The 21,422-nt window shown below is 29.1% G+C and overlaps 1 protein-coding gene across 3 annotated transcripts; it reads right to left on the reverse strand.

The window, feature by feature from the left end:
* Positions 1–6,798: 6,798 nt before the first annotated feature.
* LOC108333682 (NAC domain-containing protein 76) lies at positions 6,799–10,043 on the reverse strand. Of its 3 annotated transcripts, none has more exons than XM_017569161.2 (4): positions 9,861–10,043; positions 8,324–8,525; positions 7,771–8,042; positions 6,799–7,473 (listed from the first exon to the last, which is right to left on the reverse strand). In XM_017569161.2, the coding sequence occupies exons 2-4, from the start codon at positions 8,490–8,492 to the stop codon at positions 6,940–6,942; spliced, it is 975 nt and encodes a 324-aa protein (XP_017424650.1). In that variant the 5' UTR covers positions 8,493–8,525; positions 9,861–10,043; the 3' UTR covers positions 6,799–6,939. The 3 variants fall into 3 exon arrangements, with proteins under 3 accessions (XP_017424650.1, XP_052726254.1, XP_052726255.1); XM_052870294.1 differs by having other exon boundaries at positions 6,799–7,476; positions 9,861–10,009; XM_052870295.1 differs by lacking the exon at positions 9,861–10,043 and adding an exon at positions 9,619–9,739 and having other exon boundaries at positions 6,799–7,476.
* Between the last annotated feature and the right edge of the window lie 11,379 nt (positions 10,044–21,422).

The raw sequence follows: 21,422 nt of genomic DNA on the forward strand, positions 1-21,422 counted from the left end.
GGACGTTCTCCAATCCGGACGCTCGCTCTCTGCAACAAGCTGGACGGGCGTCCTTCCCAGCTGGCGGATGATCCTTTGCTGTCAGCTCCAAGCTGGGCGGGCGTCCTTCCCCTCCTTAGCGCTGCTCCACCCTCCCAGTGGGGAGGTGCCGGGTACCTGCTAAAGGCACTCCGACGCTCAAGTCAGTAATATGACAAGGCGTTGAATGATGCATGCATGTGTTGCGTTCTAAGCAATCTGTCCAGAAATCATACCTGAGACCTTTATTTATACTGATCGTAATGGGCTTTTACCTTTTGGGGGCCCTCAAACGGCCCAATAATACCTTAATCTTTATTAAGGACTTAATGTGTCATTAGAATTAACCGTGTAATCAGCGAAGTGCGTAGGTTGGGAATGATGGTCGGTCAGGGATGTTACCCTAGGTGGGCGTCCAGCTCTTGGGCGGACGTCAATTCCTTGGGCGAACTTCGTCCTCTGGGCGTTCGTCCTACTCTGGGCGGATGTCCTCTCTTTGGGCGGCGGACGTGCTACTTCTTGGGCGGACGCTCCACACTGACGGACGCTCCACACTGGAGGACGCTCCACACTGGGCGGACGCTCCACTTTGGGCGGACACTCCACTTTGGGCGGACGCTCCACACTGGGCGGACGCTCCACACTGGGCGGACGCTCCACACTGGGCGGACGCTCCACTTTGGGCGGACATGTCAACCTTGGGCGGACGTCCACCTCTCAGATGGTTGGCCGTTCGTTCGGTCCTGATTCCTGGGCGGACGTCCTTGGACGGTCGTCCGGTTTCTAAGGACGGACGGCCCTAGACTATTTGTCGGACGTCCGGATTACTGGGCGGGCGTGTCTTATGCCGGGAGGACCTATCAGTACAAAAACTATTTTATTTACCAATTTAGAAACCAATTACAATTTTTTGAAATTATTTTAGTTACCAATAATTTTTAGTTTATAAATTGGTATCTAAGTGAGTCATTATAATGATTAATTATTTTTTATCATTAAAATTGGTCATCATTCAAAGATTTTCTTGTAGTATTACTTTATTTTTAACCCTGATATTGTCAATTTGTTTAAATCAATTTTTATTACCTTGGATTAGTTTTTGATGTACATAGTATCCTATGTGGGTTCCTATCATGGATAACTATTCTTTCAACTCTTCAATTGTCATTTTATTATGATATTAGAGTCTAGTTAAAGCTTAACTTGATGATATTTATTGTTTACTTTGTATATTATTTTACCTACTATCATATTGTTATCGGGTCACCTATTACTGTTTAATCTCATGTAGGAGATCTATATACCTCGACGTGAAGAATGTGTATTGAAAGTCCCACATTAATTAGAAATGAGACGACTAAATTTATAATATATAAATGAATATAAATCTCACCTTAAAAGCTAGTTTTATGAGTTGAATTAATCTTAAAATCAACTTCTTAACATAGTATTTAAGTCTTTCTTAGATTTACAACACGATTGGGTAACCTTTGAAGAATCATCCAATTTTACCTTTTGGGAACGAGGCATAACATGTTTGTTCTTAATTGGCTAATAAAATCGATTAGCATGGTAAGACCCAGTGATTGTTGCGTGAAACAGTAAGGTTCTTATGATCATTAAATCTACTCTTTCTACACAGTCTTGTTCCAACAAATATATGTTAAAGTTAATACGTGTCAAAATATAAAAATATAGATTGAAGAAACCGATTATTTTTCATTAAATTACATCCGGCAATACTTCTCTTTTATTGAATAATGATTCTTATAATTTATCCATAGAATTTATCTTTTGTACACAAATATATATAAAAAGTTATTTTCATATGAATTATTTATATCGTATAATATATAAAATATCGATGTATAGTATATTTTTAAAATATACTAAAATATAAATAATTTAGTTATGGATTAATTTCAATGAAGTTTTGATAAAAAATAGTCAATGAAAATTAATATTTAAAGGTTGATCAATACAATTATTTTCTATGTAAATTTACTAATAGTGTAATATCTAGTAAAAGTTGTATGATTTAATGTTTTATTATGTAATTTTGTTGAAATTAAAGGAATATAAATGTACAACTTATTTCTTGTTTTAGTATTTGTGCTCAGTTTTCTTAACAAAGCTTTAAATGATTGTAAAAGAAGATCATACTAAAAAAATGAATCTTAAGACATTTATGATCGATGAAATTAGAGAATATTTCCTATTATAAAAGAACATGAAAGAAGATGCAAATTTGAACACTATCACTATTAGTGGTCGTAATTAAAAGTTTTTTTTTTTTTTTTACAAAATGAATGGTCATATAATATAGTTTATGCCCGTCAATTTGCTTTCTTTTCTACATTTCTTCAATTGTTATTTATTCATTGACACATTCTTTTCCTTATAAATAAAAGAAAAATCTCAGTTAAAAGTTTCGTAAGCAATGGTCCCATGCCAGCTAAGAAATTGTTATTAATTATGTTAATTAAATATGGCTTTCAAATAAAATATAGGGAAAAAATGTAAAATGTTAATGAAATTTTAATATAAGAAATTTTCTAATTATATTTAATATTATCATTTTAAAAGTATATGTTAAATCCAAGTATCATCTTCAACAAATTTTAGTAAATATAATTAAGGATGATGATAAAGTTTTTTTTTTGTACTGTTAATTTAAAAAGATTAAATAAACTTAATTAATGTTATTAATCAGTGTAAAAATAGACAATTTAATTATATTGTATTACAATATAAAACTGTCATAAAACCAAAGGTAATCAAAAGAATTATTTGTTTTATCAACAAATACAGCTATTAATTTTTATTAGTGGAAGAACCTGAACCTACCCTCCAATCAATACCTCATATTCCGTGAGACCTAAGCAACTTTGCCGTAGACATTTTTGATTTAAAAGAAAAGGTTATGCATATTTTATCTTAAAAAAAATTATTTTGCCCTTATATTTTCTTAGTTTCTAACGATCAATACCAATAATTAGCTAGACCACAAACTATAAGAATCACAAATAATAATTAACCATCTAATACAAATGTTTTTGTTTCAACTTAAATTATTTTAGGATAAGATCGTTAAAATAAATAATCATATACAAAATTTTGAAGATTGGAGTTTTTATTAGTGTTTGGTTCTTACATCTTAAATAATTGAAGAAAAGTGAATTTAAAGTATATATGAATTTAAAGTATATTTGTCTTCAAATTTTAAGATGTGATAATCGTAACTAGGAATGACAATATGTCGAGTCAGGTATGGATAACGTCTACCCACAACCCGACCTGAAAATTAAAACTCTATCATCAATCCCTTTGTTACCCACGCGGATATTTATTTCAAAAAAATCTATGAATATTTTAAAATATGCAGACAACAGTGAATACACTCAAATATTAAAAAGAAAATATTTTATATATTTTTAAAATATAATTACAAAAAGATATATAAAATTTAATATAAATGAAATAAAATATAAACTAAAATTTAATTTTAATTAAATTTAATCTAAAAAATATAAATTAATTTTAATTTAAATTAAATTTATTTAAATAAAATATAAATATAAATTATTACTTTTATTTTTTACAGATAACCAATATCCACGAATCAAGTAATATAATACATACATCCGACCCGTTTATAAGTGAATATTAAAATATTTACTATCTTAAATTCGTAAATAGTAAATATTCATGGATACCAATCATCCATCGTAGATTTTATCTCTACGCGGATATCATTCTAACGGGAACAACATTATATTTTATATTTATACAAAATTATATCAATTAATGTTACAAGATTAGTGATATATTGAAATGAGAAATATATAATAGACGATAATGATCTTGAGATATTCTGGTATTACACGTTTTGTTATTTATAAAGATGTTGATGGAGAGGTTTGAATGGATATAAATGTAAGTATGGTAGAACAGGAAGCCACCATATGTACTTTACAAGGCACTTAACTCTTCTGAAGAAAATCAAAAGCTCTAAGAGCCACTACTAGCTAGGACCAAATAGATTGGATTCAGAAAAGGAGTGGTACAAATCATTTCAATTTTGTTTTTTTCTCTAAAATTTATTATATCTTTGAAAAATGTTCTCGCTGACTCACCCAATTTGATGAACGTCGCGTCTTCATTGTACGATTATATATGGTGTTTTCATGGCGTGCTTAAAACCTGTGCATATTTCTCCAATTAGATAAGCACAAAATCCAGTACAATATGTTATTTTCTGCATCATAATTTTTATTTTTATTTTTTCTTCTTTTTTTGTCTTTTTTTCAACACTCTGTCAACTTTCGATATGAAAAGCTATATTCTGCTTATTAAAGCACAAAAAACTTATAGCTACAAGTAGCTTTTATCAGTAACTAAAAATTTGTATTTATATGATTATATACAGTGAATATTCAAAGTAGCATTAGCAGTAAATTAAAACAGAAATTCAGGTTCCATAGTATTATAACATTATCCCCTTAACCCTTCATTATACCATACTAAAGTTTCTTTTAAATCTTTTTTATTTTTTGTGTTAATTTTGAGCATAAAGAGTTGTTTGAACATCCAAAAAACAAAAAAAAAAAAAACAACTTGCAAAAGTAGCTAATTTATTACAAAAGGTGCCCATACAAGTAGCAAGACAAGTTGCTTCCTTATTAACACCATCTATATATTACACTTCATCCAAAGAAAAGGAGGTGGTAACCAAAATACAAAATTACCTAGTTGTTATAATAAAGATACCTAAACCTTAATTATGCTCAAACTAGTAGAATAAGATATTCTTAAATTGATTATTTTTTATATTATGCTTCTTTTATGGATGTGATGTAAATATCACTAATGTAGAAACATGACATATTATATTATATTGGTTAGTTCACAAACACATGTCATGTATCTTTTTTTAAAAATTCAAAATAATAACTTCCTACATTGGTTATATATAAACAACTAATAATATTTTTTTTTCTGTTAAAAAAAAGACTTACTATTTTTGTTTCCCTCATAGGTAATAACTTTTCACAACTAGATAATAATAACATATGTATGTATGTGTATTTCTCAACTAAATCAATTGCAAAATTTTAAGTAAAACAATAAATCTACTAATGTGAGGCAACTAAAGTTCCACATTTTAATTACTATTTTCAAATGCACAAAAGGTATTGTTTCCACTTGTGTGAAATATCTTTAATTGTTTTTGTCACTAATAGTTCGTCGCCAAAATTTTATAACGTATATAATAAATTAATTTTCCATCACTATGACAATATTAAAATATTTGTCAAATTATTTTCACTTACATGAAAACGGGAGCAAGTATAAATTAGGTTCAGACAACTCTAACTTAAAACTAGAATTAAAATAATAATAAAATTGAATATATTAAAGTTAGTGTCGAGTTAACTCATAATAATTTTATTTATATAAGTTAGTATCCATTTAATTTATATTGGATTAATTTATTTTTACCATTTATTTCAATTAACATCGATATTATTAATGTTCAAATGATGTGTTTTTAATATTTATTAAACACAACATCACTATAATTAACATTAATTTTATTTAATTTTAATATTTACCTTTATTTTATGTTAGTCTAATTTGTTTTTAATATTTGTTCAAATTGATGTAGTTAATGATAGTTTTATTCATTTTCAATATTTATATTTATTTAAATTAGTATTATCTAAATAGACATTATTTTTATTTATTTTTAGTATTTATTTTTATTAAAATTAATCTAACCAAATATAATAAAATGTTTTTAGTATTTATTTAAGTTTACCTAAACATAGTCCATACTAATCTTACAATTTGTGTCTCTAAAATTAGAATATGGATGGTAAGTCTTAATCTAAAATTAAATTTAAATATAACAAATACTAATGTAAATGTCTTCACATTCAATATCTTTTATTTTTTTGTTCTTTACACAATATGTAAGGTTCTCTCTCACTAAGCAAGAATTTTCTCTCTCTCTCAGATTTGTTTTTTTTTTTTATCGACAAAAAAGAGTGATATAAATATAAAGGGCACTTGAGAAATCATAACCCATGTACAAAATACAAGTTATTGCATGGATGGTTAAAGAGTGTATCCTATTATGCATCCCAAAGTCTTAAATCCTATAAACACTATGACTAATCTCCCTTTATACATGTTAGATTTATGAAATAGAGAGAAGAGAGAGAGAGAGAGTAAAGCGAATAGATTTACTTTTCTTTAAATTTGATTTCCAAATCATTTTATTGATTTTGATCATTCATAATTATGCAATTTACATTTTTTTAATTCTTTCATATTTTCCTTTTAAATTGTCTTGAATTTATATGCATTATTACCACCATTACACCTTCCATCAAGTCATTTTAATCAATATTTACTATTTCCTTTGGTTCCTTTAGTTTTATGTTGAAACTTGTTTATGAAATAACAAAAATGGTTAAGTTTTAGTCATATATTTTTAATAAAAACGATGAAATTTTAATAATTGTAAAGGTATTTAGTTTTTGTTCTTATAACAAATAATTAAACACTTAAATAAACCACGTTCCCCTAAATTTATAAAATCTAAAAAAAAATTCATAATCCAAGTTTAAAGTGGTAAAATATTACTGATTTAAAAGGAAAAAACTTAGAGTCGAGTTTAATTTTTGGTTAAAAATATTTAAATTATATTGACAGAAAAAACCTTGAAATCTAATTATCGTAGAGAAGATCATATATAGATAGAGATATATATAATTTATACTCAAGAAATAACTAAATTAATGAGTGGAATCTCAATGAGTATCTAACAAGATGATACATATTACACATACTTAGGAACCAAATATTTCTTACCTCATCACATTAAGTATGACAATATGAATGAAATGAAATACCCTACTTGGAAAATTTCATGATATCATGGGTGTCACAGCCAAGATAATGGAATGGGAATTTCTGAGCTGAAGTGGCAACAGAAGTTGCAGCTTGGTGAGTGGGAGGGTTACATTTGCTTTGTGGATGATGCTGATGATCCATGGCATGGTGAGATGCTAGTAGCTTGTCCAAGAATGACCAATCACCACTGAATCTCTCTCCCTGTTGTTGCATAAGATTCAGTCCACAGCCACTAGTGGTGAGCCTCAACAAGTTTTGAGAGCACTCAAGGATGTCCATGGCATTCATGGATGTGCCCAAGCAACTACTGCTTGGTGCAGCAGCTGATTCTGGACTGAACAACTGTGGAAGCTGCATTGTGCCATCAAAGTTGTAGTCATATAATCCTCCTTGCATATGATGTTTTGGCTCCAGAACATGACAAGGACCACTTGTTCTCATGTGGGTTAAGTTCTCTTCTTCTTCAATTTCTTGCTGGAAACCTCGATTTTGGTTTTTCTTTTTGAAAACCCTGCATACCACCCATCCATCTTCCTGCTAGAAATACATCACAACTTTGTCATTATATCTGGAAAGTAAGTTGGATCCATAGATCTCGTTATTTGAAGTATGTCTTCTCCTTCACAAATATTTTCGACAGTTTCATTCGTTGGAATTTGTTTCAAATCAATAACTTAAGGATGTTTGAAAGAGTTCTTAGAAAAGCTTCTTCTCGTCTGTAAAAGTTCTTCACGGCCTTCTTATAAACTGTTATTTATCATGGTTATGAAATAATCTTTCATATATAAAACACCGATTGCAGTTTCTTATCATAATGTGTAGTTTTCTCACCTGAACATCCGCATCATCTTCATCAAGGCGATACTCATGCATGATCCAATCAGTCTTCTGGCCGTGAGGAGCACGACCAGTGTAGAAAACTAGGGTTTTCCTCATGCCAATCCTCTTGGAATTAGTGTGGTATATGGATTTGTCTCTTCCAGTTGCTTTCCAAAAACCTGCTGTAGTTGCTCGATTTGTTCTTGTTCCTGTTGGGTATTTCTTATCCTTGTGGCTGAAGAAGTACCACTCATTCTGAGGCCCTGACCCAATCCTACATTTGTCTGCATGCAAAGAAACATCTATATGTTACCTAGTTCATGTTACAAAAACTCAAAAAGTACTATAAATTTCATAGTTCAAAAGTTCTTTTGTCTACTTGCCACGATACAATAAAACCCTAGATAGAATAACAGTACAAAGACAAGGATATATGAATGGTTTCATCTGAACTAATTTAAGAATATTATTTATAAAGTATAGATCAGCTATATATCCCTTGAATTGGTTGCATCAATCATATACATGATGTGTCATGAAGTATATATATATATATGCTGTGTACCTTTGAGGTCCCAAGGCTCAAGTTTGTTGAGATCCACTTCTCTTATGACATCAAGGTCAATGGCTTCATAAGAAACTTTCTTCCTCAGGTAATAGTAGAGAAGCTCTTCATCGGTAGGGTGGAACCTGAAGCCAGGAGGAACTGTTAACTGTCCATTGCTTGGCATCATTTTGTACTGTCTGCAGGGTTTTGACTCTGCTAACTGCAAAAGAAAAAGAGAAAGAACACTTTGTATTAAGAAGATAAACAATTAAATATGATATAAAATTACACACATTTGTTGAATAAGGGGTACGTGGCTGATAAAGGAATAGATGAAACTGTTTATTCTCAAAAACAAAAAAAACAAAATCTCAAGAAGGTAGGAACTACCAGTAGTCCATGATGTAGAAATTTAAAAATGATGGCCAAAGAATGATAATCTCGAGATCACGTAAGTTCTTCGTCTTCATTGTCAAAAAGGTACTTTATGAATATAAATTGAAAAAATAAATAAAATTTAGAGGAAGGAACTCAAAAAATTATATAATATTGTCCAAGATCACTGTTTAGCTACAACCCTAGGTAGTTCTTTAGATCAAAACCAAAGACAAAGTAGAATAATAATAATACCGATGAAAAATTTCTATATAGAATGAAACTAATGGGTGTATTGCATATACGAGACATTTCCTGACACGAGGAATTTAAATCTGAGTATAAACCCTAAGAAGAATCTATAAGAAAAGCTAGTTAACTTTTCTGACCATGTATGTCTCTGATTATTGAGAAATTTCAATTTTAGAATATCTAGACCTTTTACATATTCCATGATGTTGAACTGCTTAGAGATTATGAGAACAGTAACAAAAAACAACTCTTTTCTGTCCATGCTTCGTTCCCTGTAGCCATATCACCATGTGTGTATACATTAGCTAGAACACAGTTCCTTAGAAACAGCAGTAAGATAGGAACGTGTATGCTAATATTCATTGATTCGTTTGAAAAATTAACAGAAAAGAATTAACTGACATCGGGTTACGTGCATGGAAAGGATTAGGCATATTTCCAAGAAGAAAATGAAAAAGAGAAAAAGAGAAAAAGAGAAAAAGAAGGAAAATGGAATAAACCTTCTGGATATTGTTTTGTATGCAATTATATATCTCAAAAACAATATTAACTCTCAATTTAACATAACTCCTTTAACTGATAACTAAGTGGAATGACATTAAAGGAACCAGTGAAGACCCAACTCGTTGCTTCTCTCTGAAAATTTTCATTTTGAAACACACAAGCAAAAATGTTTTCAAACTAACCTAACTAAAACGAGAGCTAGATGTCTGAAAGAAACGTTTGTGAATTAAGCAAGGGTCAAGAGGTATAATCAAGCACTGATAAAAGATCGAAAGAGGGTTTCTGAAATTATGCAACAAAGGCACAAACAAAAGATGACCTGAGAAAACGAACAAAAGGAAAAACAGCTAATTAATAAAGCTAAAGGTTTCATGACACACAAGGAATAGTGATGCCAAAAGAAACAGAAAAGAAGCATACAAACCTTTTGTGGTACGCAAGATGAAACCCTCTCAAAGGACAAAGGAAAGCAGACAAAGAACTACTCAGGAAACCAGACAGCTTGGAGGAGTCTTTGGTTGCACTGTTTCTTAGCTTCAAGGGCACGGACGTGGGTTTTAAGAGAGAATGAGAGAGAGAGAGAGAGAGGGAGAGAGAGAAAGATGATAAGATCAATGCAAATGCTAGCTTCACAAATAAGGCCTGACAACCAAGAATGGGCACAGAAATATATAAAAAATATATTTTATTCATTTATAAATATTTAGCATAAGCAAAATGAAGATTAAATTATTAAGTGGTATACATTGAGCTAGCTGTGTTATGATGATATGATGATATCAGAAAGTTACATAAATAAAATGCTAGAAGGCTATAGAGCTTGTTCTTGAAGCCTCTTGTTATGTTATAAACTATCAAATGGGTAATTTATTTTGTTTTCAATATGCAGATATATGCATTGCATTGTATGGGTAAGAATAATATACAAAAATAGGCTTTTGGTAAATGTTCGTTGAATGGGAGACCTTCTCCCAAGTTTCGCCTCATTACAATGAAGAAAATCTTCTTAACTATCAATTACTATATCTAATGACAGTAACTTCTTTGGTTTTTTCCTCACTCTCTTATTGTGTGTGTATATATATATATATATATATATATATATATTATATGGTGCAAATGTAAAACACAAGTATTTTGTTTTATATATCTTTTGGGTGCATTTAATTACAAGATGAAAATGAATTTGTCTTCAAATTCAATCACGCGGACTAGTCAAAGTCAAAGAAGAATGATGCAGATAGAGGGCATTTTCTGCTCATTCCAATATTCCTAATACATGCACCTTAATGTTATTAAATGATATAATAGTTATTCTTACAAGACTATAGTTTGGCATTTTATTGTTATAAAGAAATGCTATTATTTTTCAATATCATGATTCAAAATGATCGTGTGCATCTTTTTCGGCTGGTTACCAAGCCAGTTTATGTTTATCTATGTCTATCTATCTATACACACACACACACATGTGTGTATATATATATATATATATATATATATATATATATATATATATATATATATATATATATATATATATATATATATATATATATATATATATATATATATATATATATATATATATATATATATATATATATATATATATATATATCAAATATCTATTCTGTCAAGATTTTAAGAACACTTCAAACCTTTAAAATCTACAATCTTCAATCTCCAAAATATTCATCTTTTTGTGGGTAACCGTTTTTCAAAAAAACACTCAAAACATTCAAGTCAATCTATAACATCAACAAGCAATAAAAATAGTAATTAATGAACAAAACATTAATCCAAATACAAGTTACTTTCTGAATTATTATAATTAATCATAAACAATTATAAATAAGTATTTTGTGTGATATTTTACTGACTAAATAAGGATAGACTAAATAAAAATTGACATAGTAATCTAATATACGTTCGGTTAAGGATATGATTAAGAAATACTTAATAGTATATAAAAAATAAAGTTACTTAATTATGATTGTAATTAGTTTGTAAAGCTGCAGTGAACTAATCAAAGGATGAGGATCCAGTGGCTATCCTTGAATCATGTCCATAAAAGTGAAGAATTTGCCTCAAATTCAGTGTAAAGTATCAAACTTAGGAGTTCTAAGTCATGCAATTTGTACAGATAGTCGTTATTATGAGCATACGCAATATTAGTTAATTGATTGATTAATTAATTAATGGCAATTTAAATCTTTTGGGTTATTGGGATGCAGCAATGGCTACCTATGGATGGTGCATCAGTATTCTGGATCCTAGGTGGTAATAAAAACAAGAGTTAATTAAGCTAAAGCAAGCTAAACGAAAATGACCATTTAAGCCCTACAACTTCCATGGATTTTCTTGCCATAATATTTTGTCCTAATTATTGCTATTTTAACTTCTACATTTGCTTATTTTCTGGCTCTGTCATACAATATATATTTAAATTATCATGTTCCATTGAGAAAGATGGCAAACTTTGGTGGTTACGTGAGACCACATTTGTTTGCTAGTACATAATACAAGGACAAGACAACATGTTCTTGACCACACCTTTGTCTTCAAATTTCTGATCCAATGTGTATTGCCTTTTGTCATACATGCTGACAGCATCTAACTATTACACACATCACGTTAACCATTAACAACACAGTTTGTTTAGCATATGTATATGAATCCGAAATGAAGCAGAAAATATGTGGTGAAATGCATCAAAATTCTCTCTATACAAACAAATGTCATCATTTTTTATAACATATAGAGACAAATCCTTGGTCCTGTGAACCACTTATTCACAATATCTTCAAAGTGGGTCATGTGGAATTTTCATACTTCTTCTAATTTCATTGACATATATTAATGCAAAATCACTTTGTAGTGTACCAAAACTCTTAGTTCAACCATAATCAGAATACTGCAAGTATGTTCAAGTTATTCTGTGAAATTTCTCTTCGAGACAAGATGAGATTGCTGAAGTTTTTTATTTCTGAAATTCTTGTGTGGGGTCACAGGCATGGAATAGGGTTTATCATTGTATTATTTGAACAAGCTTATGAGAAGAATTATTAAAGGAATTTGAAAAACAAAAGGGTGTGTGTGTATATATATATATATATATATATATACATATATAAAAGAGAAAGCAAAATTCCTGAAAGTCCGTGGCTTATACACGTGCTGATCCAACATAGAATACAGAATTCTAGGTCTCGGTGACATAAAAGGTGATAAGAAAATAGGTGCAAAACCGGGATCTGGAAGGCTTTGTTTCACAGTCACAAAATTCACCAAAGGGATTCCCACGCAACCTTCAATATTGCACATGAAAAAAAGTCACACTCTCAGCTACACAGATACCTGGTCAACCACGCAGACGAAGTGTAATGAATGAGCCAAATCAAAATAACACTTACCCTCTTTAAACCCCTTCACTGTTCCTATGGCTTCCGATCTGTGTTCAACCATTTATAACAATTTTCCTTCTTAATTGCTTCTTAATTGTAAATATTATACTATCTACACACATGCATCTTGCTTCCTAGTGCTGGTGCCGTTACCTTTACGAACACTGCATGTAACATTAATATTTTTGGCTTCATCAACGGGTATGGGAATCCTATGTCATGCTGTAGCTCTGGATAATGGAGTTCAAGATCACATAACTAGTTTTTGCTGTGAACTCAGTAATGGCTACCTGGTTTGAATTTGAATGATTATTGCTGAATTAGTGAATGCAGGTGTGGATTAGATCAATTTTGACCTAATTATGAATAGGTTAAGAAACCACAATATGTTGTTTGTCAATCATCTATTACAAAATCTAATTAATATAACAAATTGTACTTCTATTTTCGTGGATATCTAATTCATCTATCTAATTTTTTTATATAAGAAAGATAAATATGTTTTTAATTTATTAAATATAATGTAAAATTACAATTCCTCTTTGTTTTAAACTTTGATACCTTTTTATTTCAATTAACTTAATTTTTCATCCAATTAAATTAATTTTTTTTTTGTGTCGAATGTATTTCGGACATACATTTAAGTTGTTTAAACTCTTTCACGTGTCTCTACTTCAATATCATTTATAAGATGTTATTTAACAAACTCGAAAAATTTTTAAGTTTGTAAGACATAAATTTTAATTTTATAAGTTTAAAGACTAAACATATTTAATCTCTTATAAAATGAAATTCAATATAAATTACACACATTTTTACATCCAAACACGGAAAAAATTCAGAACTTGCAGCTTAAAAATCTATGCTTAGGCCTACGAAGTTTAGAATTTGGATTTAGATGCTTCATAATTATTAAAATATATTAGATGATTCTTTAATAATATATATTCATTAAGAAAAAAAAATGATGATTCAAACACACCAATCCATTCATTTTTGTTTTCACAACTGGGATGAATTGACTGGTTGAATTATGCCTAGATAGATTAAGATGGTTAATATATAATAAAGAGGTTGAATTTTACTTCTACATCATGATTAATATTACATCATGACATTATTGCGAACAAAAACTATTAACAATACTTAGTACATGAGTAGAATGACTATATATATACGTGCTTAAAAACTAATCATGTTTTTTATAAACAAAGATGATTATGACTGGTAATAGGTAGTCAAACTTTGTGCAAAGAGTGTAGAAGCCATCTGCAATATAGATAAGCACAGAAAGAGAATCCTGAAAAGGAAAACTATAATCTACTTAATATTTTAGTATCGAATTATAGGTGATATTACTTTCACATTTAATTTTCTCTTAAACTTCATATAATATTATTTTATTGTAATATTTTGTTTATAATGATTTTTATTATATTATATATAATATTTTAATATAAAACCAATTCTAAAGTGTACATAAATTCAAAAGAAGTGTCAAACAATACTTTTTCTAAATTATAGTTTTTATACTAGTAAACTTTAAATCTAACTTAATCCTATCAAACTGGTTGGTAAGATAAGATTTACACTAACTTATATATTTAAATTGGTCTTATCTTTCAACCCAATTAATGTCTTATAGAAACCATATTACTAAGAAAGTTTATTTTCTTGAAAATCACATGGACACAAGTTGATGGTTACATCCTCAATACAAGAGAAACTTATGTACTTGTTGATTGCAATGCAGCAATGTCATAATTCAGAAAAAATAATAATATAATGAATCTACAGCTACCAAAAATAAGTAGGAAGAAGGTTTACACAGTAGCTCATATGTCCCTGCTTTGCCGCTATCTATAGTAAACAAAAATCCAATAAAAAGGTATAGACCGCCGCTTCTTGACTTAGCTTTTGGAGACATTGGAATTGAAAACCGTATTCTCAATCTCACGAACACTTGGTTTCTTCCAGGATTTTCGCACCCATCATATCACAAATAACCACATGTTTGACTCAGATCATCAAAGCCACTATAATATTACTTCATTAGTCACTAATTCTGATCTAAAAAACTACTAATTTTGAACTTGCAATCTCTTCTTCGTATTTGAAATTTGAAGCCCAACCTCAATCATTTTCCCCAAGGACATTGTGTGTGCATCAAGTCTTGGATTTACACTCTTACTCATCTACTTGCATATGGTGCCACCCTGTGTAATACCGTGCTATACATATGTTAATAACGTGTAATACAATTTAGACCTAATTAATTCGACTTTTTTAAGCAAAAAAAAAAATTCTAAAATAACACTTTACAAAATTTCAATTGAGCTAAGTAGTACCAATCATCTGTAACATTCTCATAATATTATATATAATCATATACTATATTTCTAAACATTGTAATTTGAAGGATTTGAGAACAATACTACCATCATGTTCTAACAAAAAATGTCACAACCCTTTACTATGTTGACAAGTTTTTTGTCTGAATAATTTTGAATCAATTTCTATTCATACTAATCAAATAATACAATTGTGAATTTATAGACTGAAATTTCGCTTTCCAATCCCTAACCTTAAAGTTTGCTAATTATTACAAATCAAGAACACGATAACTCTTTGACTTTTCCTCTCTAAAACAAAAATACTTCAATACCTATTTAAGTTTATTCAATGAAATTCTTTCCGTAAATTTAATTTTCTTTTCATCGTTTATTTTGATTAATTTTTTATAATCATTGAATAACACATATGAGAATGACTTTGTAAAATTTTGTGCAACTTGATCCCAGCTTCCCACGTCCACTAGCTTCACATTGCCTTCTTTCCCGTTGGATGAAGTGAAAACAAATATCAATATGCTTGCTCTTTTTATGATTGGTTGGGTTTGTCAACTCAATTACACACTTGTTACCAAATTGTATCATAGTCTCATCTTTCTGTTTCAGCTCTGACTTGCTTAGCATATTTTTAAATCATAATGCATGACACACACACATAGTGTTGCTACATACTCAACTTCACACGTTGAAAGTGTTACTATTTGATAGATTAGGTCTTGGGAGCTTAAGCCGTGAATCAGTGAGAATGGAAGCTAATGAGATATGCAAGTTTGGCAGCGGATTCAATGGAAGTTAAATGGATGTTTAATGTGGAGGAGGTGTTGTTTGGTGATATGGTTCTAGCTCAGACGGCCCACAGGAAGCTAGAAGGGTATTAGGGGAAGCACAAGGAGTGACTATCGATGTAGAGAAAAGCTGGATCAAATACATCAGCATATAATTGTTCTATATTCCAAAAGTGATTTCATTCTGATGGGTGCCTTTTATAATGTATTTAGGCCAACCCAGCTGTGATCTAAGGAGGTTGATAATCAGCCTTGAAGTGAGGATCGGCCGCCACGTATGCAGGCATGAAGCAGGTGCTGGACACATTGAACACGTGATGTGATTTCTGGAAGGAGTACGCCAGCGCTGAGCGGTCAGAGAAAGCGCTTCGCGCCACCCGATTGCTTTTTCTCAAGGTTTTTTATCCTTCTCCATGGGTGGCATGGGTTTAGTTGGACCTTCTTGCTGGGCTTCTAGCTCCCATTTAAAGTGTGCAAAAAGGACTTGTCGTTCTTGAGATAAATCTTCAAGGTCTTGTTGAATTTTCTTAATCATTCCGCAGATAATGGGTTTTTGATTTAGTATTGGACTTGGATCTCATCTATCATCTCCTCTCCTTTGAGAAGGTTTTGTCTTCAAATCTAGTGGATTACCTTTATTATGAAGATGTTTTTTTATTTTGTTTGTAAAAGAGGCTCCTAACAGTCTTGGGAGCAAGCCATTTGAAAATGACTTTATTTTTGTTGGGTTCCACAAAAGTTCCTCCTAGATCAAATGTCAATCTACAATAAACATCAAACATATCTCTAATTAATTTTATTTGACCCAATAGAATATAAAGACAAATATGTTTAGAAGAAGGCTTCTTAATATTGAAGTTTTTCCTTTTAATAGAGTTAAGATGCCTTACTTCTTCTAAAATTTTATTTTTGTCTTGAGTTAGTTGTAACCACAAAGGTAACAATAACTCAAGTGAATTGCCACATTTTGAAAGTTGTAACATTTTAAAAGATGGAGAGACAATTTCATCATACATATATTTAAGTTTAAAATATGAAAGATATTTATAAAATTTTCAATTATTATTAGTTTAATTTTTGTTCTTTTGTGATTTCATTCAAGTGCTATATTATAATTTTATTAGTTTATAAAAAGAATTTCACTAGAATTAAAGAATGGGAGTAAAAAGACATTTAAAATGTTCTGAAATTTGAATATCTATTTTCTTTTTGTAATATTTTAAAAATATTTTTAAATTTTATCAACTTTGCTTCATTAAGGTTTGAAAAATTAATAAATGTTTTGGTTTTCATGATATTTTATTTGGTACTCCAATTTCATGATATTTTATTTGGTACTCCAATTTAAAATGTATATAATTATAATTTCTTTCTAAATATTTGAGGAAAATACATTCTTTCAATATAGAATATTTGATAATATTATATTTCCTTTGTAAGAATTTGTTATAATTTTATAAAAATTAATTAATTGATATTAAAACAGTACGAAAGCAAGTAGGCATAAGTAAGGGGTATACCCGTTACCTGATAGGGATATAGATAAGACAAAAATGTCATACTCGGTTTAGGAATATGAGGATGAAATTTTTTTGCTTTAGGGATGGGTATCAGAGAGCAAATAAGGGTATGTATGGTTGAAAGGTGATTAAAATTGTATATAATGTATGAATAAGGCGTTCCTATAAGAGGGGGGTTGGAGGGGTATGATATTAGGTGGGGGACATTGCGCATTGAGTAGGGATCCATAATGTCAAATTATTCTAAATTTACTAAGCTCACAAACTTGTATAGAGGATGGAGTTTAGGTGGTAAGAGTTGAGAGAGGTTCCTACATCGAGATCTAGGATAAGAGACCCCTTTTTTGGTGATGCTATAAGTGAATTTACTCTGTCATGAGGGATTGAGACTTAGTAGATTTGGGTCGGTCATGATATTTTACTTCATGATTGCACTACATATATCTGACTTTACAAGTATTCGACTTTGTATAAATAAATCGTATTTGAATCTAGAATAAGTGTCTATGAGTCATTTACAATGTATTGATTGTTGATACGAATATACAATTTATTTTAGTGTTTATATGTGATATATATTAAAGTGTGAATTTTAAATGCTCAAAATTATCATTAACTTACCTTGTTATAGTTGGTTGTTATGTTTCTCATATTTATTTATGAGTAAATGAAACTAATTAGCAATGAGATTACGAAATAGAACAATTATTTGGAGTGAATTCTTTTAGTAATAGATCTATATGTATATAGTATATGTGTTGTGTGGTAATATTCTCTCTTTTTGTATTAATATTTTGGGAGACTAATTGCTTTTAAAAAACTTTAACTCAAAGTATTGTATATATCTAAGTATGCTTTTGCTGGTTTAATCAGGTTTGCATGATATTAATAATGTATGGACTCTAAATATACAATCGTTCTATTTGTAGAAGTTGTTACAATTTTGGATGTTAATGGTTCATATAGGTATTTTTATATTTATTTAGATATTTAACTACGTGTGCATTTTTTGGGTACATAAACTAAATGATAAACAAAACTATAAAAGGTAATCAAATAAGAAAATTATATCTTTTAAGATTTATTATAACTTTATTTTTTATCGAATATAATAAATATTTTAAAGTTTAATGAAATTACATGTCATTTTTTTATCTGAGGGGAATTGGAATAAGATATATTGGTTGAAGTGATTTGCTTGAACACAATGATATGATAGTTGGTGGAGTGTAGTGGAATAACTCGGTTCTAAGTTCTAGCAATGCTCCCCAACCTAGTGCTGGTGTGGTCCGTATAATGTGATTTTTTTTATAATAATGACAAAATATTTATGCAAATTGTATTACATAAATCTTATAAGTTAAACCGTGCATTTATTCAATCAAGAGTGTGTGGATACTCATAAATAATTTTAAAATATCAAATAATATATTTTAAATTAAGAATATAAAAAAAATTGTAATTTTTTTATTCATAAGGACATTGACTCATGTTTCTGATTTTAAAGAAAAGAAGCATAGAAAGTTGTAGATTCGATCATAAGATTGAAAAACTACTCCAGTCTTTATTAAGATAGTTTGGTATAGATAATATATAATACAGAACTGAGATAATATCTGTCATGCAAGTTAACATCATCTAGGATTATTGTTTAGACAAGATTATCCTTAATTAATCACGTAGGATTGATTAATCAAGCAGTTAAAAATAATCAATCTAATTAATTTAAGCTCACTCAAATAAAAATTTATTAAAATAATATAAATAAATATTATTCACGAGATAAAAAAAATCATTCAATTATTATTGTATTTAAATACTTTCTTACTAATTTGATTGTGAAAGTGTTCTTTCATACACCATTAACATCTTCATTCAAAATCAGTTCATCATCAATGAACAGAAGACATTTAAGACTGAAAGGTGCAACGTGTAGAATCTATTTCAAACTTACAAGAACGTCTCAATCTCTTATAAGTAGAAATAATTATAGAAACCAAAGTGTCATTAATCAAAATGTATTATGCATGAAAGCTAGATGATAATACAGAGACAGCAATGATGTATTCATATATAGATAGGTCCTCACCAAGGGCTATTTTCCATTGACTTGTGTGGTACTTATGGCCAAAAGCATGCTATGTATTTTCTCTCAATCATGAAGAAGATCAAGAAACCCTAATAGAGGTGTTCACCACACTATGTCGTAGTAGCTAATTTATTCATGGTTTGCACGTTTTTTTAAGTAAAATGTGTGGAGATATGATTTCATGGAAAACTAATGATTCTCGAGCCATGCATACCTAACATGTAAGGATGGAAAAATGAGTTCAGGTCACATTTTATATGTAAAAAATCAACGACAAACGGGTTGTTGTAAGTAGTCACCTAATGAAAATAGACCAAATCTAACCTACCCAAAAACTAGAAAAACAAAAAGAAAATAATTATTTTTATGGATTTAATTTAAAAGAAAATATTTAGTAAAGTAATGCAAAAATATATTTATGGTTTAATCTAAATTTCATTTAAATATGAATTTTTTGTTGAAATTAGAGAAATTAAATTTGTAAAATAATAATAATAACGAGCATGTATTTTAATATTTTAAATGTTAATCTTAAAAAGATTACATGATAACAACTTTTAACTTAATTTTTGAAAATATCTTCTTATTTATTGGAAACAATAACAAGCTCAATCAATTAGTCACATTGGTGTATCAGTCTGAACGAGCCAATTATACGAATAAACGGATGATTGACGAGAACGAGAGTAAAAATTGGATTAAGAGATGTGTCGATGAAGAAAAAAAAAGGATAAATAATTAGAATAATAAATATTGATATGTTTTATTTTTATTATGATAAAAAAGGAAACTTACAGTTTTGTTATTAAAAAAATTAACTCCATTAATTTAATTAAACTCGATTAATGATTAATGGAATTAAAATATATTTTATATATAATAATTATCATGAAAAGAGTAAAACTTACATAAATGATTGATAAAACTTCAACTACTATCCATAGATAGAATAAAAGTAAAAGTTAGAATACAAATATTTAGAAAAAATAAACTTATTCTGAATTGTTCTTTTATCAAATAGAAGTATTTTAAATTTCTTTACCTTGTAGCTAGTAGATATGTTCATGGAAAAATTATAAACACTTAAAAAATGGAGGAGACGAGCTAGAGTGAAGAGGTGCATGAGGGCCAAAAAAAAGGAAACGAAAATAAGAAAGAAAAGGAAAATAAAAACAAGAAAGAAAGTGGGCCCTTAACTCGAAGACTTTGTAAATAGATAAAACGTATTAAATTACAAGTGTTTGATAGAACTATCATTTTAGAAGATAAATGTAAATAAAAGTAGACATGTTGATAAAATATCTTTGTATAAAATTTGACTTTTATCGTCTCAATATATTTTTCGTGTATTTCTATTTTTAATTTTAATCACTTTACATTCTTATAATATGTTATTTATAGATAAATTATTTTATTTATATTTATTTTCAAATTTCTTTTAAATCTTACCACAATTTTATTTTAATTTAAAATAAAGTAAAGATAAACATTTTAAATAGACCTACTATATTTAAAATAACATAAAAATAGTTAAAATACAATATGAAAATTATTTAAAAACAATAATTTATGAAAGTTACTAACGCATCTGTTTATTAAATATTATAAAATCCTCAAAACTCAATGAATTTGAATTATTCATCTTTAACTATTATTCAATGCCAGATATTTAAATTAACAAAAATCAAGTGAATAATGCTAATATTAAAAATTTTCATATCAATCGGATAGATATTACAAAAGGAAATCGATAAGAAAGAAGTGAGAGGTCATATAATTAAATAAGAGAGAACCGAGGACATAAAATTAATTGAAATAGGGACCAAATTTTGTA

Source organism: Vigna angularis, chromosome 11, assembly GCF_016808095.1.
Source record: "Vigna angularis cultivar LongXiaoDou No.4 chromosome 11, ASM1680809v1, whole genome shotgun sequence".
NCBI classification, from domain to species: Eukaryota; Viridiplantae; Streptophyta; class Magnoliopsida; order Fabales; family Fabaceae; genus Vigna; species Vigna angularis.

Coding starts and splice junctions, on each gene's coding strand:
- LOC108333682 (XM_052870294.1), bottom strand. CDS start 8,492: ATGATGCCAAGCAATGGACAGTTAACAGTTCCTCCTGGCTTCAGGTTC. Junction 8,043..8,323: donor TGAGCCTTGGGACCTCAAAG/GTACACAGCATA, acceptor CTTTGCATGCAG/ACAAATGTAGGATTGGGTCA. Junction 7,477..7,770: donor AAGATGATGCGGATGTTCAG/GTGAGAAAACTA, acceptor ATGTATTTCTAG/CAGGAAGATGGATGGGTGGT.